At 36.4% G+C, this 18,563-nt stretch overlaps 1 protein-coding gene across 1 annotated transcript in view; it reads left to right on the plus strand.

Moving 5' to 3' along the window:
- The first annotated feature begins 590 nt into the window (after positions 1–590).
- Positions 591–18,563, plus strand: part of LOC106129891 (RIMS-binding protein 2) — a 35,681-nt gene continuing 17,708 nt past the window's right edge. The window contains exon 1 of the mRNA XM_060950725.1: positions 591–739. Coding sequence (XP_060806708.1) covers positions 668–739 — 72 coding nt within the window. The 5' untranslated portion in view covers positions 591–667. The remainder of the gene's footprint in view (positions 740–18,563) is intronic.

Here is an 18,563-nt window from a genome sequence, read left to right on the forward strand (position 1 = left end):
AAAGAATTATAATTTATTTGTCATAATTATCTATGAAATGATATTACAGTTCTCTGTACTAAATATACGTACTCTCCAATAAATTATCTCTAACTTAATTAAAAAGATAGTAAGTACCTACTGAAGTAGGTTTACTATCAACACAGACCCACTGAAATAATAGCTGATCAGTCGATTGGGTTATATTTTTCGAAGTAAACAGTTTGTGACAAAGCTCCTAAATTATTCCTTTTTTTAATAGTAAATTTCTACTAAAATGAAAAATCCATTCTCTTACGTATTTCCGTTCTCCGAAAGAAATTTATTTTGTGTTTCTTGTTCTAACTCTTATTCTGAAACAGATACAGTCACTAGTGAATGGAAAAGTGGAAACAACATAGTAAAAACCAAATCTGTTTATATTCAAACCGATGAACTTGATGTTAGTATCGTTAATTCTTATAAAATTGATATAGTAGACGGGAAAAATAACCTTAAAAATGATGCAAACAAATTGCATACCGAAAACATTAGTACGGACAACAATAATTTTAGTGAAAATGAACATACTATTCAAGCAAAAGAAAGCAATGTTAAAAATGATGATTGTAAACAAAATAAAGTGGACATAAGCTCCGATCCCGTTAAATTTGAAATTTGTAGTAAAGTAAACAAATTTAATAGTGAAATGACAATAGATTCTAGTGAAGATGGAGAAAATAAATCAAGAGATTTTAAAGATGACTGTTCTATAGACGAGGTAAGTAAAGGGCTTGGTTCATTTAAAACAAGACACTAGAAACAATAACCTAATAAGCCACCTTTTCATCCGACTCATAAAAACGCGGGTTTGTATTTGATCTGCAAGTATACCTATATGTACGATTTCAAAAGTCGAGATTTTTATTTGGATTGTGGTAAAGTCGTCTTTTGTTTCTTAGTTTTGGTTTTTAACGTTTTTATAATGGGTAGAAAGTACCTACAAGTGTTGGCGTATGCCAATATCTCAGAAAGGAATAGTAATTAAAACACCTTTTAACTTGTAATTTCCTTGTATTTTGATCTCCATAAACCAAATCACTTTTGCAGTACTTTTAACACTATTTATACATAATCATACGCATAATAAGCATAGTATACTTATAATATCTCTATGACATAGATTCTGCTATGATCAACTTTACTGTTAGACGTTCGGCGACAGAATGACCACCGCTTCAATCGTTTTCCAAAAACAAGCCTACCCTACCATCCCCACTATCGTTATCGCACCATTGGCTGACGTCACTCGTTGCCATGAGGCGATAACGATCAATTGAGCAACTTTTAAATAGGAATATTATTATAAAACATTAAAATAATCTAAAGAATTACAATAGTTATTAAATTATGAAAATTACAACAGCTCGGCCATCTGACCATGAACGAATATCCTTATTCGTATTAATCTTAAAATATGAATTTTCATTATTACTTATTACTTATATAATATAAAATATAATTCATAACATAAAATACATAGGTAAAGCTTTTAATATAAGAACTTGATTTTACTCTTAGTTTACTTAATTTATATTAATACACCCAGTCTATGACTGACCGTTACCTGTGTATTAATAATAACGTAATGCTACTTACTCATGATATGCCCGGTCCATGACGCTGACCGTTACCTGCATAACATGATTATTATCACAGATTTATGTATATGCCCGGTCCATGACGCTGACCGTTACCTGCATAACATGATTATTGATCACAGATTTATGTATATGCCCGGTCCATGACGCTGACCGTTACCTGCATAACATGATTATTGATCACAGATTTATGTATATGCCCGGTCCATGACGCTGACCGTTACCTGCATAACATGATTATTGATCTCAAATTGATGTATATGCCCGGTCCATGACGTTGACCGTTACCTGCATATCATCACTATTAACAGTGCCCAGTCCTTTATCTGGACCGTTACCTGCACATCACAATCATTAACAATGACATGGGTATACAAATCAAATCATCAAACTTAGTACATATTTCTAAAAAAATAAATAAAATAATATTCTAACATTACTTTGGGTAAACTATTATCGATAACCAATTTGCAAAAGGCGTCCAATAGCTATAGTGACAAGAATAATTTACATTAGCAACCTATCGTTAAGAATTTATATCGCTTTCAGAAGATTGTTCATTGTCAGAAGATTCGTCTTCTGAAGAAACAGATTGTGTTACAGACAGCCACGGAAATATTTTATCTATTGCAATAACTGCCTCATAACGTTTTCCTTTTTGCGTTATTGGAGTATCTTCTACTACATAACGATCGTTCGGAAGGACTTTCTTAATCCTATACGGTCCTTTACATTTGGGTTCGAGTTTCTTGGACTGGCCTTCAATTCCAGTCGGCGCACGAATGATTCTAACAAGATCTCCCTCTTTAAATTGAACATTTAGTTTTCGATGTTTGTCATAAGCCTGTTTATTCTTAACCTGTTGCGTTTCAATATATTGTCTAGCTTCAGACCTTATTTCGGACAAAGAGTTTGGCTTAAAAGAGGAAGTTTCGGATATAATTTCATTGAATATACCTTGTGAAGGGTTAGTTACAGTTCTGCCAAATAGAAGTTCAGTGGGAGTTTTCTTAGTTGTTGAGTGAGTGGTTGTGTTGATTCCTAGTTGAATATCTGGTAAATGCTCATCCCAAAGCCCATTCGGTTTATTATGATTCATTGATCCAAGGGCAGCGAGGATGGTGCGGTTATATCGTTCGACTTGGCCGTTTGCTCTAGGCGTTGCTACCGCATTCAGTATATGCTTAATGCCAACACTTTTTATAAACTTCTTAAAACAATTGCTAGTAAAGCTAGTCCCCTGGTCAGTAATAAGACGGTTAGGCGTACCAAAGTAACTGAAATGTTCACGCAATACTTTAATGCTTGTTGAAGATTTTGTATTACGTACCGCAGTTATATTGACAAACTTCGTAAATGCGTCGACAATAACTAATATGTAGGTGTTTCCTCTTTTTGTCCTAATGAAAGGTCCTAGGTGATCAGCGTGTAAGGTGTCAAAAGGAGCGTCGCCCTTAGGTATGGGGTGCAACTCGCCTGCTTTCTTACCACTGGGTAACTTATGATGGGCACACTCGACACATGCCGCGACATACTTTTTGACAAAACGTCTCATTTTTGGGAACCAATAGTTTGCTTGTATGCGTCCCAACGTTTTGTCGTAGCCAAAATGACCTACATCATCGTGGTTTGCTTTCAGCAAATGCCATCTTGCCCCACGGGGTACCAACCAACGAATGCTCGAGTCATCGAGAATACGATAAACACGCTCATTTACTAATTTATAGTTTTTGAATACATCAGTTGTTTCCTTGATTTTAGGGTCCTTAAGAATGCTGATAATACGTTTAATTTCATCGTCTGATTGTTGGTAGGTAATTAACCAATCATCTGTACCCACGACTAGTATATCTAAAAGGTGATTATAGTCTTTTTCGTCTGTAATAGGATTGCGACTTAGAGCATCTACGTGCGCCATCTTTTCGCCTGGTCTATACTCAATATTACAGTCGTATTCTAGAAATTGTAACCACCACCGGGCGATACGCGGAACTAAGTCACGCTTTGTCAGCGTGGTGCGTAAGGCGTTGCAGTCTGTTACAATCGTGAATTTAACTCCCAGAAGATACACCCGGAATTTACTCAAAGATGAAATAACAGCGAGAGTCTCAAGTTCGTAAGAGTGGAGCTTTTGCTCATCTGGTGTCGTCTGTCTACTATAATACGCTATAGCCCGCAATATACCGGACGAATCCTTCTGCATAAGGATTCCAGCCACGCCTATTTTACTCGCATCAGTGTGGAGTTGTAATTGTAAGGTTGGATCATAGATTCCCAAAACTGGTCTGTTTGCTAGTATATCTTTCAATTTTAGAAAAGCTTCAGCCTCATCATTTTCCCAATGCCATGAGACGTTCTTTTTCAGAAGGTTTGTTAGAGGTCTAGCTATCATAGCAAAACCTTCGACAAACCTTCTAAAGAAACTAGCGAGTCCCAGAAAACGTCTAACTTCATGAGCATTTTTCGGTGGGGAAAACTCCGTTATTGCTTTGGTCTTTGATGATCCAGGCCTGATACCCTCCGCACTGATCTCGAATCCTAGATAATCTATTTTATCAAAAAAGAAATTACATTTGCTCCGTTTGAGCGTTAATCCATTTTGCGCGATCACTTTCAAAACCTGTTCTAACCGATCTAAACCTTCTTCAAACGACCTAGCGGGAATAAGTATATAGTCCATATAAATTAAAGTATAGTCGCTTACTGGCGAGGCTTGAATGATTTTATTCATTGTACGCTGAAAAACGGAAGGCGCGTTAACAAGCCCAAATGGCATCCGGTTATACTCATATTGACCATCTGGGGTCACAAATGCAGTTTTCGCTCGGGACTGCTCCGCAATCGGAATCTGATAGTAACCCGAGGCTAAATCAAGGGTTATGAAGAGTGTGCTACCAGAGAGTCTATCAAGCTGATCCTCTATTCGCGGTAATGGGTAATGTTCGCGTTTCGTTTTTCGGTTAAGTGCCCGGTAATCTACACATAATCTTTTTTCTCCTGACTTTTTGTTAACCAATACGATAGGACTAGCGTAGGGCGAATTAGACTCTCTGATTATGTCACCATCTAACATTTCCCTTATCATGCCCTTAACTATTTCGCGTTCAGAATAGGATAGCCTATACGGACGATACACCACCGGTTCTGAATCTATTAAATCTATAACCATTTCAGTTCCGGTCGTGAATCCTAAGTCACTAAGGTTAGAGGAAAAACTATTTTTAAATTTACTTAATAAATTTTCAAGCCGTTTCTTTTGAGATAACGATAGCGAATTCCCACAGTTAATATTTTCATTGCAGTTGTTGGAGTCCATAATATTAGAAAGATTAACATTTACATTGTGTATAGAGTGACTTCTGGTAATCAATTCCCCCTTTTTGAAGGTAATTTCTTGATCACCTACATTTTGTACAAGGACACTGCCAGTACCGTTTCTTAACACAAATTCTCCTGGCAATAGGTAATACTCACGATTTTTAATGTGCCTTATATTACCATGTACGTAAATAGTACCTGTATATTCATTAGAACAACAGACTGGTACTGATTTTAACTCGTTTACTCCTAACTTAGTTTCACATGAACAAATTAGTGGGCATTTAATAAGTTTATATGGTTGGTCGTTCTGGAATATAATGTCTGTATCAGTTTTTACTATTTTAATATTGGGCCTCTCTGTAAATGTATGCCCTAGTAAAAGGGGACAAGGAATAACATGATCTTCAACTACCAAAATATGTACGTTTTGTTCAATGATACCCTGCACCTCTATTGTAGCATATGATAAACCTATAGGTTGACATACCGCGTTGGCAATTCCTTTCAATAACGGACCACTAACATCCTGCCATTCTAGCTTCAACTTTTCTGCTTCACTGAGACGAATCAGGGTGCCCTCACTACCCAAGTCTACGGTACAATACATCATTTGATTATTTACCTTTATTGGAATTTTATATTTAATGCTAGTGTCAAATCCATTTTTAATTTGTAACACATTCTTGGTTCTATCTTCTACAAGGTCACCCTGCTTCGACTTCGAACAATCAGCTTTTAGATGTCCTAATAACCTACACTCCGTACAATATAACCTGGGTTTTGGACAGCGAAAAAACGGATGCCCTATCTCATTACAATTGTAGCAAGTCCTCGTTGCATTAGGCTTTTGTGAAATTACTGTTCTGGAGACGGGCTTCTCAGAATTATGATTAAGTTTTCTGTCCCTACTCTTGGCCGAATCATTATTATTCCTATCGTAGCTAATTTTTACGGATTTTAAAAACTTAAGTACTTGTTCCGGTTCCGCGAACTCTGCGCTTTGCCCACCAACGCGAACGTTTCGATCGTCTATGCCGGCTAACAAACAGTCCACGGCCCGTTTACCCCATATCTCGCAACGATTCAAAAGATTCATTTTTGCATAAAAGTATAATTCTAAGGATTCTCCGTAACGAACTCGTTTATTTAACATTTCTAATAGTAAATCAGCATAGTTTTCCCTAGTAGGGAAAGATTCACGCAATTTTATTTTCCATTCACCCCATGAGTACAAAACAGACGGTAATCCTTGATACCATGTTTTTGCGATACCGCTAAGTTTAGGCATTGCGTAATGGACTATATGTTTGTCGGTCCAGCCGTAAATTTGCGCACATTCATCTACTTTGTGAATCCAAGAATCTACAGTTTGTTCCTTATTTAAAGGGTCAAATTCTGGAACTACGTTTAGAACTGGGAACTTGTCACTATCACTTTTAGACGCCATATTACTTAAGGCATCAAAAAAATTCTTAATAAACAAATTATGATTATTCCCGATGTCTGCGTTATCTTCATTATTCTTAGAACTACGAGAGCGGGACCTAATTCTTGACCTGGACCTCGCCGGAGGGGAAGATTGACGCTTGTTATGAGAGGTTAAGCACTCACGTGAAATGGACCGCCGTGCTGATCTGGAAGTAGTGTTTCTCAGTGAGCGTCTTTTGGATGATCCCTCTCGCCGTCGAACCGGAGACATGGGTGGCGTTGAGCATCGAGATTCGCTGCGATCACTGCAGCCATCAGCAGCATCGGCATTACGACGAGAAGGCTTTTTTGACTTCGGTCGCCGTTTATCAGCATGGTCTTTGCCCATGATTAGTCTCGAAAGAAAAATAACAAAACTATTAGTGTTAATATTCTTGTAAATTTAATAAGTAACAACCTTAATATCTAAAAGAAATCCTACTGATACTATGACTCGATAGGTTAAGTTATGCAAAAGGGAACAAATAGCACATTGCAATCCAAAAACTGCCGGGACATAGCTCGACATGGCATTTGAATCACAATCAGCTGCTCAGACGCAAAGTAAAAGTAATACGGGGAGTGGCCCGATCGATTAAAATTAATTTGTATAAGCGAGGTCAGATATTTTTTTTTTTTTTTTTTTTTTTTTAAATGTAAAATTATGTAGGTATTTTGATAGAAAAAGAAATAAAATCAAGATAAAAACACCAAACAAAAATAAATATACCTTGATGTAATCAATGACGAAATAACCACATTATTTTGAATGCTATCAGGCAGTGCCCGGCCAACCATTCGAAACATTATAATAGATTACTTAAAATTGTTAGGCCGCCCAGTTTAAATGTTTCAGTAATGTAAAAAAAAACAAAAAAAAATAGTAATAATAAACAGTTATGTAATATTATAAAAAGTTACTTACACTTTTCTCCCTTTAGTGGACGTTTGTGTATCCCACTTCTGAGATGTTGGCGTATGCCAATATCTCAGAAAGGAATAGTAATTAAAACACCTTTTAACTTGTAATTTCCTTGTATTTTGATCTCCATAAACCAAATCACTTTTGCAGTACTTTTAACACTATTTATACATAATCATACGCATAATAAGCATAGTATACTTATAATATCTCTATGACATAGATTCTGCTATGATCAACTTTACTGTTAGACGTTCGGCGACAGAATGACCACCGCTTCAATCGTTTTCCAAAAACAAGCCTACCCTACCATCCCCACTATCGTTATCGCACCATTGGCTGACGTCACTCGTTGCCATGAGGCGATAACGATCAATTGAGCAACTTTTAAATAGGAATATTATTATAAAACATTAAAATAATCTAAAGAATTACAATAGTTATTAAATTATGAAAATTACAACACAAGAAACTACATCTTAGTTTAAAGACCACTTACTATAAAGACTCGATTTTATTCAACTTATCCACTAAAGCATTTATTTGATAACTTATGACTTAAGAACGATTAAGTGATTTTACACGCAATTATTAAGTTAAAATAAAATTATTTGATTCGTCACTTAAAACTTATAAAGAGGCTTTATGTGATTAAAGAGGATCTTAAAACTTGAATTGATTTATTATATTTTAACTATAACTACTAGTTTCTACTCGTAGCTTCGTCCGTGCAAATTTAGCACTAACTACACGCGCGAATTAGCGCCAACTACAAAACAATAAAAAAACTATAGTTTTTAGCGGGAGGGACGGTACCCTATGTCCTTCTCCAGACTCTTAATTATATAAGTATACGAGTATACACAATTTCAAGAAGATTGGTTCAATACATAAAGCGTGAAGAGAAAACAAACAAACTTACTTTCGTGTTCATAATATTATTTGTGATTTACCCATAAACAGAAAAGCTGTAAAACAACATAGCGGATGGCAAAGTGATTTAGTAATTACGAACGTGTAATATGCAAATATCGCCTTCCGCCGCCTTCGAGTCTGCCAGTGCCAGACTGCCAAATTATAGCTTTTTTGAGCTTTCGAATATACATATGTCGTGCACGAAGAAGATCGAATTAATTTGTAAACCAAATATCAGTATTAAGTATAATTATGTCTGTTTGACGGTGTTATGTAAATCGAAAAAAAATACAGTTTTATAAAAAAATTGACTAAGTTTTACCTACAATCTCGTTATACTTTAGAGAATAATAAAGTGTATTTTTTTTATAAACATTAGTCAACGTTTAATGTTTCGTAGTAAAACTATACAGGTACTGCGATATGAAAATAAAAACGAAAGATAGGTAAACACATGCATCGATTGACCGTCATGCGCCGAAGGGAGTGACATGGGGATTGGGGAGAGTGAAGGAATTACATATTAAGGTTACTAGGGAATCAGTGAAAGTTATCCGCAACAAATCAATGTCAGGTCATTAATCACCGATACGCCGTGATTGTACGGGCCGACGCAGAGCGAGTATCGGGTGGCTTATTGGAATCGGCAGGTGTGGGTGCAATCGGATGAGTGATAGCTAAACGATTGAGGTGTAGACGAGTGGTCGAGGACAAGACCACGACCACGGCGGCGGTGGCCCATTGAGGCGCCGATGTGGCAGCGCGGCGGCGCGAGTGCCTCGTGACGTCACGCGCCGCCGCGCCTCGCGCAAGCGCCCGACTATCGAGCGGCATGTGCCTCTCGCAGCCGGCCGACCGCTCCACCCGACGGTTCACACTTTTTTATTTACCGTCCGATCGTAACCACCGTTGTGACATTCCGTTGTTCACATAAAATCTCGTTCGAAACGCGAAATCCCGATCGGAGTGTCCGCGCGCCGTCGGCAGCTGAAATCGGTCGCCGCCGCCCTCCGCGCCCAGCCTGATCGAATCCAAAATGGCAGGACGAAGCAGGCTCGAGATCCGTGCGCGAGCCCGCCTTTGACCGAGCTGTTCTGTTCGTGGGGCATGTGTCTCGTTATATAAATGTTACGCAAGTTAAGGACGGAGTGCCTACGAGAAGGTGCATCAGTTGTTATACGAACTAGAGAGCGAACCCGTCGGTGCAGTGACCCGCCGAGCCCATGTAACGCCAGGGACCTGACCCCGTGAGTATCCGCTACGAGCTGGTTCATGAGCGCTACATATTACAAAGATAAGGCTAATTGATGTTAACGATAACAAAGCCATCGATACAGGCGAAATGTCGAACGATGCTCGCCTTTATCGATCCACTCCTTATTCATTGAAAATTGTTTACTGTTCTTACGATTTCACTGTAAATACAAAGATCTGTACGTAAAATTGTAGAGTTTTTTGAAAAAAGGTCGAACATGGCGAAGTTGGAAGGGTTTCGCGCCTGTCAACATCAGAAGAGCTGCTCCTTCGCATGTGGGTTTTATTGATCAAGCTACTTATTGTTTATGGCTCTACTTTCAAATATTTTATTTGAAGTAGATCCATAAACAATTAGGGGATCTTTGACTCTTAAACCTTACTGGTTTTAAAGCCAAAGATTCCCTAATTTCATACCCTTTTAATATTAAAATTTTCTTTTTTCAATGTATCTATTATTGAGAAAAGAAAATATTATTTACCTATATATTATATATGTGTGATAGTTTAAGTTGAAGATTCGATTTCAATATAGATATTATTGTGTAGTTTGGTGTGTCAGGTTCTTTAGGGGTCACAAATACAATTACCACAGTAGAATGTAAGTATATTGATTTTACAGTTGGTGTTCGAACCAATTTATTCCTATTAATAGTCTGTATGCAACTACTTCCACTGGTTACATCGGTAAACGAAGTCGGTAGGTGATTATGATATTTATACAAAGTGACAATTGAAAGTTAACATTTAAAAGATTTCAGGAGTAAGTGCCCACTTAGAGCAGGTTTGAAAAGAGTAATCAGTGTATAGTCTCTGCCTACAATAAAATATCTAGATATTAATTAACCGATTTTGATGCCCTACGAACTTAAAGATCTCATTGACAGATTCTACACACATTTGAAATAGTAGATTTGTAGACTTCACCCGCTTCGTTGGGTTAATAAGTTTATTAGGATTTTAGGGGTAAAGGCCAAATCAGCTGTCTCTCGGCATTTATACTGTGGTATTCAGTGCTTGTATTGTCCTTAAGCCGCCTTCTAAGACATTTACAGGAAAACATACAGCATTTCCTGGCGTAAATCTCCGATGGGCCCTCGCCACATTTTTATTTATTTATTTAAACTTTATTGTACAAGATACAAATGTTTAGCACAACAGACGGAGTTAATGCCAGAAGCATCAACTGTCAGTCAACCATCGGATCAAACAGTGAACTTTTGTAGATAAAGATGTTTACACGACTTCTGACTTACCTCCGCAACTTTGCAAACCCTTAATGGATCATGATTACACGTCATTAAGTTCCCTGATTCCCTGGAAGTGATGGTTTCCTCATCGTTTTCGTTACCATAATGGGATCACTTATCAAGCCAATTAATGTAAAACAGAAAAGTGTCAATAGATTTGACAGCGTAATCCAAGCCCGCATAGGTACTTTTTAAATCATAGTTACCTTATCCGCTCTACTACACCTTCTATTACTTTGTTGAAAACCAAGTGTTAAATTGTTATTTTTTTTTATATAAAAATGTATACAAAGATGTATACATATGCTTTTATTTAATTCGTACCGCGTATGTATCATTAAAAAGATAACTAAGTCAATTATTAACGTCTCACGAATAAAACTCTTTTAAATTTAATTGCAAACCTTTTTGAAGTTAAAATGTAACTGGCCACTTTAATGAAATATAAAACGTTAACGACTCAAACTTTTTGGATGTTTTCGCGGGGAAGGTAGGCGTGGCGAGGACCTGCATTTGGCAACTCAAGTAGGTCCCATAATTTGTGGACAGGCTTTTTTCCAGTAAAGAATAAATCTATACGAAGCCACAGGAACGGTTTGGTTAAGAAATAGGTCAACGATATTTTATATCTGAGCCAAGGCCCTTATTTGTTATCCCTATTTGTTCCTTTCTGAGTTATCAAAGAATACCGATATCTTTAATTTATTTATTACTTATTACTAGCTTCTGCCTATGGTTTTACTCACTTGCTTCTATTAGTCTATGGTTTGTTCTAAGCTAAATTAATGTAAAATTCTGATGAATAATCTACATAACTAGAAACAAATCCGCCTATTGTGCTAAACATTTGTAAGAAAAATCCAAATTCTTTAGTATATTTTAATTGAAAATACATTACTCGCAAACAATACATTATATAGGATTATGGTGGCACTAAATTGTTTCTATTATTATTTCAAATAGAAAACCTACTTATACCATCGGGGAGACAAGTATAGCTCTTTCAGATACCTAGTAGCAGTAACACGATGAACTGATAATGTGAACCGAAATGGAAAATATTGGATTATTCCATCGCGCTGGGTTGCCAGCTAAGGGAGTGGAGTCACTGCAGACGCAAATCTATGTAGATAGATACCGAAAGTTGATTCTTATTATGAACTTTTATACAATTCGATACATGACAAAAGTGGGAAATATAAGTTAATGCAGTCCTGTGTTTGAATTATATTTTTTTTGACCCGTTATACGCAACTTTAAAACTTTATTTTGGGTAATATTTGGTTTGATTTGGTTTGGGTAAAATGAAATGTGAAGCTTAATTCCTCAGTACATAAATAAGACAGTTGGTTGAATGAAATACTGTTCATAAAAAGTAATTAAAAAGTATCTACCTATTTATCATATATGATATATATCGGACCCCGACCAAACATGAAAAAAATACTCTGTAAAAATCTGTACTGTACTTTTTCCACGATGTCGTGAAATGTGCACGTTTCATTACGGCTTACAATGGGGCACACTTGCATATTATAGTCGCAAAAATGCGGCAAATTAAGCAATGGATTGTAAATCTATGTAGGTACGTACATGAAGTGTGCAGTTCACAGTTCGTAGATTTATTTTATTTATTTATATAAAACTTTATTGAAACAAATAAAATGTACAAAAGGCAGACTTAATGCCATATGTCATTCTCTACCAGTCTACCAGACTACGAGCTGACCGATCAGAGAAATAATAGTGTTGTATTTTAAAAGAAATATAGGTATAAAAGGGTGTAAAAATTTTCTTGCTAACCTAACCTGTTTGCTGTTTATCATCGTGCTGCAGTACATTCAGCCATTATTTTTTCGGACTATACTTTGTCCATAAATCATGCATCTGCATGAAGTACAAACGATTTAGTAAAAAAAACTGCACCGTAAGTAAGAGCTCTTTCACATTAGGCGACGGCAATTACAGCAGATGTATTTTTTATTTCAACTGGATGCCGCGAGATTTAACTTCGATATTGAAATATATCGTCAGTCACGTGTTTGTCCCTCACGGGGTTCGCAGAGAGAGTGACTGAAAGGCCACGTTCAGCTGTATGGCTTAGTGGTGGAATCGTTGTTGTGGAATTGAGATTTACATTCATAACGGCAGGTTGCAAGTCCATCGTCTAAAAAAATAACCAAATTCTGTATTCTTTCTTTGGGAAGAGAAGCAGCTGGCACGCACTATGTTCTTTCTTCGCTAGCAGACTAAGATGGAAGCTTGAACTAGATGAATATTGCGCCTACTCTCTTAATCGCCTTTTACGACATCCATGGGAAAGAGATGAAGTGGTCCTATTATAAAGTGCTGGGAACCACTTGATGTTAATATAGTTATCGGGTGCCTTTAAAAAGAAATTATTTTATTCAGGCATAGATGTATACTGGTTGAGTACAATAGACAACTCCATCTTTTCTGCAGATATCGTAAAAGGCCACTAAAGTACAAATACATTCTTAGCGTGTGTGTGATTATGATTATATATGTATGTTTCCTTCATCTAAAAAAAAGTATGCAGGGATGGTGGCAAATGGTAAGATGTAGTCTCTGTCTACATCTCCAAAAAAACGCTTGATTATATTTTGTACAGTCAACAACATGTGAACCTACCCAAATTCGTTGCAAATATTGCCGCGTCTAAGAATTCCATGCTGGATAATTTGAAATTCGGTTGACTGTACCAAAATCGTAGGTTGTCACGTGACAATTCACATGTATATATTTCCTAGGCTACTGAGTAGAACGAATGTAGCGCGGCGCGGCGTATTGTATAGCTACAGCCGCGTCGCGTCGCTTGCAAGCTATTGTGTAATGGCCCTAAAAGCGGCATAACTAACAAATGAAAGAGGTCATCGCCCGGGCTGCTATGAAATATTCAGATTTACGAGGCGGAGCTCACGACTGCCAATCCGCAATGCGAGAAACCGAAACTATAGCACTCCAATTTGTACTATTGGTTTCATTGATTGGTCTGATTTTGAGAATGTTTAATAAAGATTCCCTTATTGGGTAGAAAGACAAAAGTCACAATCATCAAAGGCCACGGTTAGCTGAATAGCATAAGAGTGAATGTGAGAAAAGGATACGTTAATTACTAGTTCATCACCCAAAATGAATCCCAAGTATACAAGCCTTTCCATTTTGATAGATTTTTTAAACCTGCACAGGAAGGGATGCAGCTGCCACACACTTTGATTTTTTCATGTCATGTCATCAATGTAAACCTCGTTGTATATTTTATATGTAGGTTCACTAAAATTTGGTTAAAGTCACTCCTTTTAGAGCCAGTCCATACCCTACAGGGTAATGCTACAGCATTGAACGCCGTTTTTATCGCGCTATTTGTTTCTCTTTTTATTATGACGTGAAACGGGACAGAGATATTGTTTCGCGCGATTAAAACTGCGTCGCGCGTGCCATGCTACGAGGGCAGTGGTCCAACTGCTCCGTGCAACTAGTTGGAACATGGATGTTAACTAGGGGCAGAATCTGTTCTAACCACGGGAAAACTTATCATCACGTCCATTAGTGGCGAATAAAGGAACTGCGGAGCAACCGACCAGACTCACTCTTCCTCCTGGCATTAGCCCCGGTTACCTCCCCACCTTTCTGGAGAGGGGCCCGGGATGCGCTTTTTCGGGATTCATTTCATTCAACCGACCAGACTGACTCCCATGTGGTAAATAAATGCCCATATAGTTCGCTATTTTCCTGGTGGTATGAAGAAAGTGCACGAACTGACACTAGCCGCTGAAAACTAGCTTAGAAACCTGGACATTAAAATTGGATCACTGTACGAAGATTATCATACGCGATGATGATGACGATGTACATAAATACATACATATAATCATGTCTATATCTCTTGCTGGATGGACAGAGTCTTGAAAAAGACTAACGTTCAGGAATCCTCCGTAAAAAAGAAGAGACAAAAGAAGGAGTTGGCGAGCGCTCAGTCGGTGTAATATATCTACTTAACGACTTTGCAGTACCTAAGTTAAGAGTCTGCGAAGAGATATTTTCAACTTGAGATCGTATCTTTGAACAAGTGCAGCTCAATATTAGTCGAGGAAAGGGAACTTTTTAATGTGAATGCACAATTTTTCACCGCGAGGTAATTAATAGTTTTTTGGGTATTTCTTATTTTATAAGTAATGTTCTAATTATCGCCTGCGACTTTGTTCGTCGAAAAAGTTCACTGACTGTCTCAATACATAAAAGTGGACCCACTGTATGTCTCCTTGCCCAGTATTATAATATATCTTATCTAAATAAATGTCGAAGTCGAATATAACTCGGTTACTATTTCCCGATCGCGGGTTTAGTATGTATTATTCAGTGTGAATAATACATACTAAACCCGCGATCGGGAAATAGTCGCAGGCAGAATCCCAGGTTTATAAGCCTATCCCTTAGTATTTATACCACCTATTCTTTTTCTATTGGTGTCGGGAACCACACGGCACTAGTAGATAAATTAGACTCATATTTTGTTCAATTCACGTCGGGCTACGTCTAGATTGTAGACGGAATTCATCTGACAAGGGTAGCAATGCTACAGAATTCTGATAAAGCGGCCTGAAAGATTATCCGTCTGCATTTACCGAAATATCGGGGAGATCTTACTATAATCCATCAATTTGTGACGTGTATCAGAGTGCTAATGGCTTTGGAAGCGATGGCGATTACGATACAGTGTCGGATTTCTTTGAAACGGAACGTTGACGGTCTTAGAGTGTTTGAGTTGAAGAATTCGAGGATAATTCTGTTGATGTAGGTACACACAGCTTGAAACAATTACTTGATCCCTTTGTTAAAGATCCGTGGCGGGCCGCTGAAACTTTATAAAAGAATTATTTTATGCTTTTGCCGATCTCCAGTTGCGACTTATTAAGCGTGTGTTTCTATCGTCGCAAAACAAAATGCAGTCATTTTAGTATATTTATTCAGTGGCCTGTAAAATTCCGGTTACTTACTTAATTTTTAATTTCAGCGTGCATGTATATAATTAGATATTGATTAGTCTCTTTACGTCAATATTATAGAAACTAAACACTTATCTTATATATAAAATTCTCGTGTCATAATGATCGCTCCCGTACTCCGCCGAAACGGCTGAACCGATTCTCATGAAATTTTGTGAGCATATTGAGTATCGGCCTGAGAATCGGCCAACATATATTTTCCATACCCCTTAGTGATAAGGGTTGTTCACCCTTAACATATTTTTTTAACTAGAAATTACTTAAAAAATATTTATATGGCAAAACAACGTTTTCTGGGACAGCTAATATTATATTCTTACTTATTTATAATAGAGTTAAAGGAGCAATATCAATATATTTTTTAATTACTTTAATGCCTAACTGGTTTTTTTGCGGTAAAGAAACATACATACATAAATACATAAAATCACGCATTTTTCCCGGAGGGTTAGGCAGAGACTACCTCTTTCCACTTGCCACGATCTCTGCATACTTCCATACTTGTAAAGAAACACATCATGAGGAAATTCCTCACAATGGTATTTCTCACTGTGAGAACATCAGTTAGCAATAGAACAAATCCCGAAAGTTACAATACGCCCACATCTCGTTTGGTCTAGGCATAACGCGACCCGGTCACACTGTCCTATAGGCATACTATACACCGAGTAAAGAGAAAATCTAGTAGGCACCTACTTAGATATAGTTTGTGTGCAAATGCTGCTCAGAAGATAAACGTTGGACAACATATGTGCGACATATTACTATGTGATATTGGCAAACTTTCTTCATTCATACTTTGCGAGAAGCGTTAAAAAGCTTTTAAAACTTTAACTCGGGCTCCACTTGTGATCAGTTATAATAGAATTATTTTAACACAATCTTTTGCTCGCATGTAAATTGCAGCTTGTATAAGGTTTTAATTTCTAGTTTTATCCAAATCGTTTCAGTAGTTTTTCCGTCAAGGGATAAAAATATAAATTTAAAAATTGACCAAGCATGTAAAACAAGTAAGATTTCTAATACAAGTTACAACGAACTTTCAAAAAAAAATTTTTTTTTCTTATATCTGTAACTATGCTTGTTTGTTACACAGTAACTCTCGGGCCAATGATTAGATTTTTTAAATTTGGAAAATAAGAAACGTTAATACAATATTTAAAGTTATTTTGACATCAAAATGAGTTCAATATGCATTCGTGCTGTTTAATATAATTCTCAATTTAAGTGAACAAAAATGATACTTGGTGACATCGAATGCTATTTTTATAGGAAATTCTTAAAAGTAAATAAAAAAACCTAACTCGTTTCAATATCCCGTTGCATCTCCTCTCAATGTGAACTGACCCTAAACGCTACTTAATATTTCAACTTTGCAAGTAAAAGATTGTCTCATCATAGTTCTCTTACGAAAAAGAGGATCACCTTGTATAGGTCTAGAGTCTAGACATTTCTCGTTCTGCGTAATTTAGCGTCGCCGCGGAGTCTGCCTAGGGCTTACATTTAGGTCACCGGATTTCCCATATTATGAGATGTAAGAGTGACTTAAATAGGTAAATCTAAATAAAGTATATAAAATTTATTGGAATTCATTAGCATCCTTTTAATATGTAACTATGCCGACGAAATATAGGTTATTCAAGCCTATCATGACTTAAATATTGTGATTTTCACATACTGAAAAAGCAAAAAACTACGCGATAGACTTACAAAATAACAATATTTAAATAAAGGAAAATATTAAAAATTAAATGTTTCAGACATGAAAATCATTACTACAACTATTAACATTATAAAAAAATAATAAAAATCTTATAAGCATAGACGAACGCCGGTTATAATTTTATAAAAGGAAAGTATAACATCTTGCATGGACGTATATTACTTATACTTACAAAACAAAACCCGTAACGTAGTGTCCCTCTACGGCGTAGCATTGACTACGACGTAGAGGGCTACACCATAGGGCACTACATAGTGCTGCGACTATTCGGAAATTTATAATTGTTTTTTCATTCATCAAACATTATAAATTTATACAATTGTATATTTATGTTCAAATTAAGAAACTTTATCATACAAAAATAAAAAAATTTAATGTTAGATACATTTTAAATTAAATTTTATTCTATTTTTTTTTCTTTCTGGTAAATATTTATCTTTTTTACCATCATTAAAAGACTAGTTCACATCTTATAAGGATGTAAAAAAAGATAAACGATGCACAAAATTATTTTACAAAAACATTGCTCGTTCTTGATGGCTGATTCCTAAAAAGCACTCTATGCTTTTCAGGTTATTCAGGCACCTTAGCCATTCGACCACTGGTACCACCACCACCACCTCTAAACCATTTACCATTATGTGTTTATTATATATTGAATAAATATGGCGTAACACCAATAACCACTTAGGTCTTCTAATCTATACATACATAAAACCGACCTTCCATCTCAGGTCACGAAGCTCGGTTACTCGATTGTATATAGGAGATATATATATCAATAGAGTCTATTACTGGCTTACATAAAAAGAATCAAAATAGTGAGAATGTAGAAAGATAAATAAAAACTAAAAAAGCGTTTTCCGTTTTTCACTCTTGAGAGTCTGCTGATAGTATAAATTTCATTGGAAATATTACCCTGTATGTATTGGCAAACAAATAAATAAAACTATTTCCACAAACTCTGTAATTTTTTCCACAATTTTTAAACGACTTTAAAACTTCGTAATCTTTTTAATGCGCTTCTCAGTACGCAAGAAATCCGTGAATCAGGTTCGATTTTCA

The sequence above is a fragment of the Amyelois transitella genome, chromosome 22, assembly GCF_032362555.1.
Source record: "Amyelois transitella isolate CPQ chromosome 22, ilAmyTran1.1, whole genome shotgun sequence".
Classification (NCBI taxonomy): domain Eukaryota; kingdom Metazoa; phylum Arthropoda; class Insecta; order Lepidoptera; family Pyralidae; genus Amyelois; species Amyelois transitella.